We start from the raw sequence: 8,703 nt of genomic DNA on the forward strand, positions 1-8,703 counted from the left end.
TCACTTTCATGAAATTGAGAAATTTTACTGAACTAGTAATCCATGTTTTCCAGATTCAGTAGGATAAAAGCAAGGTAGATTTATTTATATAGCACATTTTCAACAGCAGGGCAGTTCAAAGTGCTTTACATGAATTAGAAGGGAATACAAACAAACTACATATTGGTTCCCCATGTTTAATAAGAATAAATAGTCCATAATTTATAAGCTAGTAGGGGTTTTTTGGATTCCTGTTCTTCACCAAACTAAATGTTGGTTCTCCATGTTTGATTCTATTAGTAAGTATAAAACTAAATGTTGGTTCCAGTTAGTACAGCAGATGTGCTGTTCAGAAGTCAGGAAACGGCTACAATAAGGTGGATACAATCTTAATGTTCAATAACTACTACCAAAAAATAGTTCAGAAGTTAGAAAACAAATAAAATGGTGTCCCACACAAGACCAAATTTGAAAAAATAAAGAAAAAAGAAATCCATAATGAAGAGGATAAAGGAAGAGTAAAGATGTAAGGGACACAACTAGCATGTGAGACACATTGCTTCAATCAGATTAAACCAAAATGATGCTTTTTTGCTACATGCAAAATAAGTGTGGAAGAAACTAACATTGCAAACCACCCACACCATCTCCAAGGTGAAACATGGTGGGGGAAGCATAATGCTGGGAGACTGTTTTTCCTCAGAACAGATAGAGAAGCTGATAAAAGATGATAACAAGAAGAATGGAGACAAATTAATCCTGAAATTAGACCTGTTTGAGGACGTAAAAGACTTGAAAGTGCAGCGTATGTTAACCTTCCAGCAGCATGACGAACCTAAACCTGCCACCAGAGCTGCAATGGAAACGTTCAGATCTAATCATATTCATGTGATAGTATGTGCCAGAAAATCCCCAGATAGAAATCAAATTCAGAATTTGTGCAAAGACTTTAAAACGGAAGCTTTCCAAACAGTCTGACTCAGGCTGGACTATTTTTTCAAAGTAGAATCAGCAGAAATTTGAGTTTACGTGCAAATTTAGTAGAGACGTATAATAAAAGCTCAACCTGCAGCAGTAAACAAAAGATGGTTGTCATTATCCAGGGGTGTTTGAGTTTTGGGTTTCATTTGTGTTTGATCACTTTCTGGTTATTTATGTTTGTGGTCCTAAAACAGATATTGTCGTGTTTGGTTTCACTATTATGGCCTTAAAGATTTCACTGTGTGTGTTAATTTTATATTTAGTTTCCTAGGTTTTTCTTATGTTCTGCTTCTTCTGTTTGCTTCTTCTAGCCTATTTATTGGGCTTTTTCCCCTTTTGGTTGTTGATCCATTTAATTCAGCTGTTTGGTTTCTCTCCCAGCTGCTCCATGTTTGAAATCAACCACCTGCATATTGGCAGCAATCACACTCCTTAGTTTTTAAGTTTCTATGTTTGTGTCTCTCACTGCTGGATTCTCCACCATTGCTTGCTGGTGACCATTTCCAATTCTCGGTACGTTTTCTTTTATATATTTTTATTAAATTATTCTGTTACTGGTAGAAAAGTCATGCATTTGGGTTCTCAATAAACCAAAACATGACAATAATTCTTCAAACTATTAACTCAAAAGTGTTGAACTCCACACTTTTTCTTTTTACTTGCAAAAAACCTTCATAAACCATAAAAAATGTTTCTTCCACCTCCCAATTGTATATGGCTTCTTGTTGGCCTCAATACACAGACGTTTGATGCTGTAACATGACAAAAGGTGAAATAAAAGTGAATATTATTCCATAATAACTGGGATATTAAACATATTTGAGGTGTTTCTGATGGCATTTGACAAAATATGTTTAATCGTTTGTCAAACTGGTGACTGTATATTTTTAAGAATTTATTTTTGTGTTTTAATGATGTAAAGCACATTGAAGTGCCATGTTGCTGAAATGTGCCATACAAATAAACTTGATTATATCTGCTATATGTGAATGTTATTTCACAATTGTTTCATAATTAGATCACTGAAGGCCTTTAAACATTGGCAGCAGCTAATTTTTATTGTTTTTCCCCCCATGAAATATGTATTTCTACATCCTCTATCCTTTTGCTGTTTAACAGTCATTGTTTACAGAAAATCTCTCAGTTTGAAGTTTTTGACCACATATTTGGTGCCATGTTTATTCATGAGCAATATCTACAAAAGAGACAAATACGTTCTAAAAGGTCACGTTTTTATCTTTCCCATGCATTTTGTGTGTATTCTGCCTTAGTCTCAAAGGGGAAACAATGAGAAACACTGCGGTGTGTGTGTGTGTGTGTGTGTGACATAAATACATCGTTTCCCAGCTACCGCCTGCAGGCCCAGCACCCCCACTGTACTCTGAGAAACGGCTTTTATATCAAAGTATCTCTCCCCTGTTGGTTACCCCTCCTCTCCCCCGTCCCCAGACACGCACATCCACCTCCATTTCCGCCAGAAATGTGACATCACAGGGTGTACCATGTGATCCGCCCGCACAGAGCTTTGCAGCGATGGATGGGGCCTACCTGTGACGCACAGACCTGCCCAATGCAAGCTGAAATTTAAAGAGGAAAACAAGGGCCTTTATTCCATCACTTTGGAGTGAATATTGATTATCTGCGTAATAGGATGGCACAGATAAGATATTTACATTCAAAGACCTGACATAGGTAGATTGAAATACCCACATGAGGTTTACCACAGAGGGTTTAAAATTCACCCATGTTGTTAAATACAGAAATTAAAAGTGAATGCTATTTTGGTTCCATGCTAGAAAGTGAAATTGTGTCAACTCTGAAACAGAAACTTGGAAACTGTAGAGTGGAAAAACACAAATACGTTTATGTGTTGTTGTGACTGTTGGGTCTGAGACCAAATCTTAGCCAGAAACCAAAACAATAGCGCAGCTCATTGACCAGAGGAAATGTCGAAACCAAACCAGGCTCAACTTCCCCGAATGCTGACGTCTAGAAACAAAACGTCTTAACCGGAGTGCTTAAAAGAGAAGTGAGCAGTCTTGTCTGGGTGAACTCCATCAAAATAAGTCACAATTAGCAACTTTTCCAATTCAGCATAGATTTCTTTTGTGAAATAAAACATCTGTGCATCCCTAAATGGTTTTTTTTTAAATCAAAATGAAAAGGTTAACTCTATGCTCACACTTTTAAACTTTTAAAGCTCAAATTAATTTGAGTCTTTATTTTATTTTTCTGGATTTGAATTAAACTGATTTAATTTTGCTTTTCAACATTATGATACTTTATGAATGTATTTCTTACTGTAGAGATTACAAACTTTGTTTTGAACGTTTCATTTGTTTTAAAATCAAGGCGTGTAACTGCATTTTCCTGATAGCATCAAACCGCAGAGAGTCAGTTCACTGTTTGTTCTTTATTCCTCTTTACCATGGCAACAGAGGCCATGATCAAAGATCGTCTATAACAAACTCATGAGCAGCTCTGCATAAGAGGCCATTCTAGTCCGTGCGCTGCATCTCCAGGGAAACGGGGCTTTAAATAAACTGAGCAAAAAGGTCACCTTGAATCACACGTTAAATCTGGGAGAACTTAACATGTTTTTAAATCCTTTTAACTGTTCTTATCATTGTATGTTTGAAGTCAGAACATAAAGTTCAGAGGAAGAATATACATGTTCTACCTGTTGTACATAACAGGGCGTGGCCAGTTAACAGGTTGAGTTTTTCAAGTTAAAATTGTCACGTAACATAAGGCGCTGCTTTAAAACTGAATTTATATTACGATGTTATTTTTAGAAAGCTACTGTTCATAATTACATTCAAAGCTTACCATTGGCTTTTGTGTTATTTTTGAGAAAGTAACATAATCTGTGCATGACTTAATGTCTTGCTGGGACCTGAAAATTTAAAAAAGTATTTCTCTTTAAAATGGCAAACTTTGTGCTGGTTTTTAACTAAGCAACATTCTTTGATATTTAAATCTAGGATGATGATAATAATAGGGAAGCTCAACAGCATACAAAAACGATAAAAATATAGGATTTTTTAAAGGTTTAAATTTTAAATGAGTAAATTCAACATAGGTTGCAGTGTTTAATAAAAATGAACATTAAAAGGGATGTATGACAACATTAAAAGGTAAAATCAGTAAGAAGACTTGATGAGTTTGCATGTTTTAATGTGTGCAACTGACTGAGCAGCTAACTGCCCTTTGGGGACAATCATATGAACTGAACTAACCAGTTCAGATAGTATTATAAATAACAACAATATGCAGTACATATACACTATTATTGTTTTTCTCACTGTCTGACACTAAGCCAAACTATACCTTTTCTGCTTTTTCTTTTTAATCGCTAAAACACTGACACTATCCTGTGATGCTAATGTGAAATTATTTTAAAAATGAAATAAACATATTAATTGTGCATTCTACTGTACAGACACTATGTACCATAACAAGAGGTGTAAAAACATACAAAACACTCCCGAAAAACCCGCAAGTATTGTCTGGTTTTTGAAAATACCTCCAGAGTGAGACCTCTGTCGGTTTTCCTTCTCTGTTCAGGCTGTTTCTGTCTGTAGTCAAATAACGTTGTGGGGAGAAGGTAATTTTTGTCCAATGCGCGTGCCGTGACGTGACATAATGGAACGTAACCGTGTAAAAACGCTCGAGGCGGAGCGTGCAGCGAACATTCTGCTTCAGTTGATCGGGCTGACGGCAGCTCCAGGCTCAGCGAGGACAAAACAGACATTTACCCGCAGATATATCTCACACCGCAGGTCATTTCTGAGGGTATGGACAGGACACCGCTCTGAAGAAGTGTCGAGCAGGCTACCATTATCAGCGAACACTCGGAAATAATGATGAAGAAGGACATCAATCTGACCCTGGTGGACGACGCAGACCTCAAACCGCATCTCCGCGACGCCGAGAGCCTCCTCAACTCCCCCGATCTGGGTCTGCTCAAGCTGGCGTCTCCTGAGCTGGAGAGGCTCATCATCCAGTCCAACGGACTGGTCACCACGACGCCGACCAGCTCCCAGTTCCTCTACCCGAAGACGGTGACGGACGAGCAGGAGTTCGCCGAGGGCTTCGTGAAGGCGCTGGAGGACCTACACAAGCAGAACCAGCTGAACGGAACCGCTCCGGCTAACGGCAGCCTGGACCTCGGGGCGAACATTCCCCCGGTGACCGTACAGCCGGACCTACCGGTGTACACGAACCTGAACAGCTACGGCAGTGGGCCGCTGGGAACCACTGTCAACTACTCCACGGACACTGTTCCCTTCCCGCCCCCTCCGTCACATCACCTGGGGGCAGCCCCGCTCCAGCCGGAGCTCTCCCGGGTCCAGCCGCCGAAGGAGGAGCCCCAGACGGTACCCGACGTCCAGAGCTTCGGGGAGAGCCCGCCGCTCTCTCCCGTCGACATGGACTCGCAGGAGCGGATCAAAGCCGAGAGGAAGCGGCTCAGAAACCGGATCGCCGCCTCCAAATGTCGGAGGCGCAAACTGGAGCGGATCTCACGGCTGGAGGACAAGGTGAAGACGCTGAAAACCCAGAACACCGACCTGGCGTCCACCGCCAGCCTGCTGAGAGAGCAGGTGGCCCAGTTAAAGCAGAAGGTCCTCACCCACGTCAACAGCGGCTGCCAGATGTTGCCACACGAAGTCCAGGTCCACTGACGGCAGAACCAGACCGGAACCGCCGAACAGCTAATAAGCTCCACAGACTTTAAACGTGTTGGTTCTTCTGTATCGTATGTAGCCCCCGATGATGCGCCCCATTCTGCCAGGCGACGTCAGCCGGCCATCACTGAGCCGGCCCGAGGCACATGCGAATCAAGCAGCTGTTAAAGAACACTTAACCTATAGGTCTTAAATTTGTGAGTCTGTTTATTGTGAGTTGACTCATTTTAAAGATTTCAGATGGTGTAAAATTTAATTTGAGACTCAAAGGAACTGGCTAATGTTTAGTTGTAAATACATAAAGAAATTATTAACGTATTCACTACTTAAAGCTGCAGTATACATTTTATAAAATAATTACTTTTACATATTTGATAAAGCTGTCACTGTGTCATGACAGTATGGTATGATGCAGGTAATCAGAAAAAATTTAACTCCTACAAACAACCAATCGGAGCCAAGAGGTGGGTTTTAGCGCTGTCAATCACCCTCCATACACGGCAGCAAGCATAGCCTGTTGTAAATGCTCAAGCTAGTTAAGAAAGCTGATGAACAGTTTTCTGGTAACAAGTTGTTTCACTTCCATTAGTGAATACATAAGGTTGATTGTCAGCGCCAAGACCCTCCTCTTGGCTCCGATTGGTTGCTTTTGGACAGGAGAGGAGAGACGGCAATAGTAGGACAGGGAGGATCTTTTTACCAAACTGTAACAACGTGGTAACAGTTTTAACAAATATGTAAAAAAACAAAAAACATATTTGTTTCAAAAGCTACATACTGCAGCTTTAAATCTACCAGGTTAAGCTTTTCTATTGTTTGTGTCTGAGGTGGGCTCACATTTCATGCACAGAGTAACTGTTTGCTAATGAATTTAAGCAAAATTTCTGTGGTTGCTTTTAAGCTTTGGCCCTTTATTTCTGATTTTAAACCAAATCTGAATGGGAGCTCTTAGTGTTTCCTGGTGGGCGTAACAGGAAGTCGGCATCTGAACCAAATTCCACTCGGGCTAATCACTAATGCTACGTAGGATTGGTGAAACGTAAGCATACGAGGTAGAAAATAACTCAACAAAATGAACTTTAACAGTGTTATGGACCAGACAAAAGGGAATAATGTTCTCCCTAGCTTTTTCTTTAAGTACATATTCGTAATTAAAGGACTAATTTATTAGGTTCCAACCAGAACGAAGATGCCTTCTGCCTAATTTGGAATCCTGTTCTACCTCGTATGTGTGTTTGCTAGTGGGAGAAAGTGGAGTCTTTTAATGGTTTCCAGTTCTTTAAAGTGTTTACTTTGGCTGTATACAGTCTCAAAGCTGGACCAAACGGATATTTCTACACGATTATGCACATTTACCCTCATAAAGGAGGTGGTTGTAAGAAAAAAAAAACTTTCGGTTGGTATGAGATAATCTCAGTATATAATCTATTTACTCTGTATTTCTGTAGGGAAATGTTTGCATGTATTGGACAAACTCGAATGTTGCCCTCAGCTGTGTGGAATGGGGCACAAGTTTCTCTGTTTTTATCTTATTTACCTTTACACGTGTGTATTTTGTCTATTTTTTTTACTTGGGCGTGTCCGTATTTCAACGTGTTTCTGTTAAAAATAAATGTGAAAAGCCATAACCTTTCTGTTGCTATCACCTGTAGCTTACGGTTAGTTTTGACTTGATGCTGTCGTGTTTTCAATTAAAATGCTGCTCAGCAATCAACATTTTGCTCCGTGTTTGGTCGTTTTTTAACGTTTGTGTTGACTGAAATATGTGTTAGACGCTTAATATGAACAATATAACTGGTGTTTTACTTTTTGATGCTAATGAAAAAACTGATGGGAATAACCTTAACATTTCTTCATATTCTGTTTTCTCTTTTATGAGAATAAATAAAATCGGTAGATCAGACCTCAATGAAAACTGAAAAAACCTTAAATGATGCATCTTCATGTAAAACACATTTAACTCCTATTAAAATCATTATTTTTAAAGCACAAACTGACTGACTTGTAAAATCCTAATATTTGGACACTTATTACTCCTGATCATTGTTCAGATAATGGCTGCTCCTTTAATTCTTAATTAGTAAAATCTACATTATGTAATATTTCTGAAAAATTCACACTTCATTTTCAGGGGGGCGTATTACTCCCTCTGGTGGCTAAATGTTGAAACTACAAAATGACAAAATATTTAATTAGACTAATTTATCGAAATGTTATTACGCAAAACGGCAGGGAGGGATTAATTTGATTAAAGACGTAATCCAATTCATAAAAAAATATTTTTTTAAATCAAGCACGGTTTTTCTATATTTGAATTAGGGAGGAAAAAATAAATCTTCACCCTCTTCTACAGAAACTATTTTCTCATCTGTTAAATTGATATTTCATGGATCATTGATTTGTTTTATATTGAGTTTATCTTAGATTTAGGACTAAGTGTGAATCGATAGTACTTGAAAAAGATGTTTTTAATCTCAATTGAACATTCCTGGTTAGAAAAAGATAAAATATAGAACAAAAACTTTGTGAAATTTTCAAATGTGAAAACTTGTTAAATTGACAAAGGAAAAGAACATTAAGCATTTAATGTTTAAAAATGTTCACCTTTGATGCAGGTGTTTATTTTAAATGTCACAATATTAGAGAAAAGGAAAATAATTATGAAGGAAATCAGAAAATAACTGCCAAGATTATTAACAGAAAATAATAAAAATATAAAAAGTTACTATAAGCTAGTTTTATCTTATTTCCAGTGCACTATGAAGAACAGGGTTTTATTTTTAACAATATTATAGTTGGTATTAAGCTTGTCAAAATTTGTTTATTTATTCTTTGAATTTATTTTGCTTAGTAAAGATGTTGTTTGTTCAGACATTTATTGGTGTTTTAAGTTCCGTTACGCTGCTCTTGACGGTTACCATAGCAACCAGTAACGTCCAGCTCATCCCCCTTTTTCTGTTACTGTTTTCAACTGTGGCGTTTTATTTTTTTACAATTATTATATTTTAGTCAAATGTATTCGTATAGTGTCTCATGAGTAACTTTATGTTTTGAA

General features: G+C 38.1%; 1 protein-coding gene across 1 annotated transcript; it reads left to right on the plus strand.

The window, feature by feature from the left end:
* The first annotated feature begins 4,570 nt into the window (after positions 1–4,570).
* Positions 4,571–7,362, plus strand: LOC103463327 (transcription factor JunD). Its single transcript, XM_008406608.3, has one exon. It carries the CDS (start codon positions 4,824–4,826, stop codon positions 5,643–5,645), a length of 822 nt encoding a protein of 273 aa, XP_008404830.1. The 5' UTR covers positions 4,571–4,823; the 3' UTR covers positions 5,646–7,362.
* The last annotated feature ends 1,341 nt before the right edge of the window (positions 7,363–8,703 follow it).

This window comes from Poecilia reticulata, chromosome 4 (assembly GCF_904066995.2).
Source record: "Poecilia reticulata chromosome 4, P_reticulata-male-v2, whole genome shotgun sequence".
Lineage (NCBI taxonomy): Eukaryota > Metazoa > Chordata > Actinopteri > Cyprinodontiformes > Poeciliidae > Poecilia > Poecilia reticulata.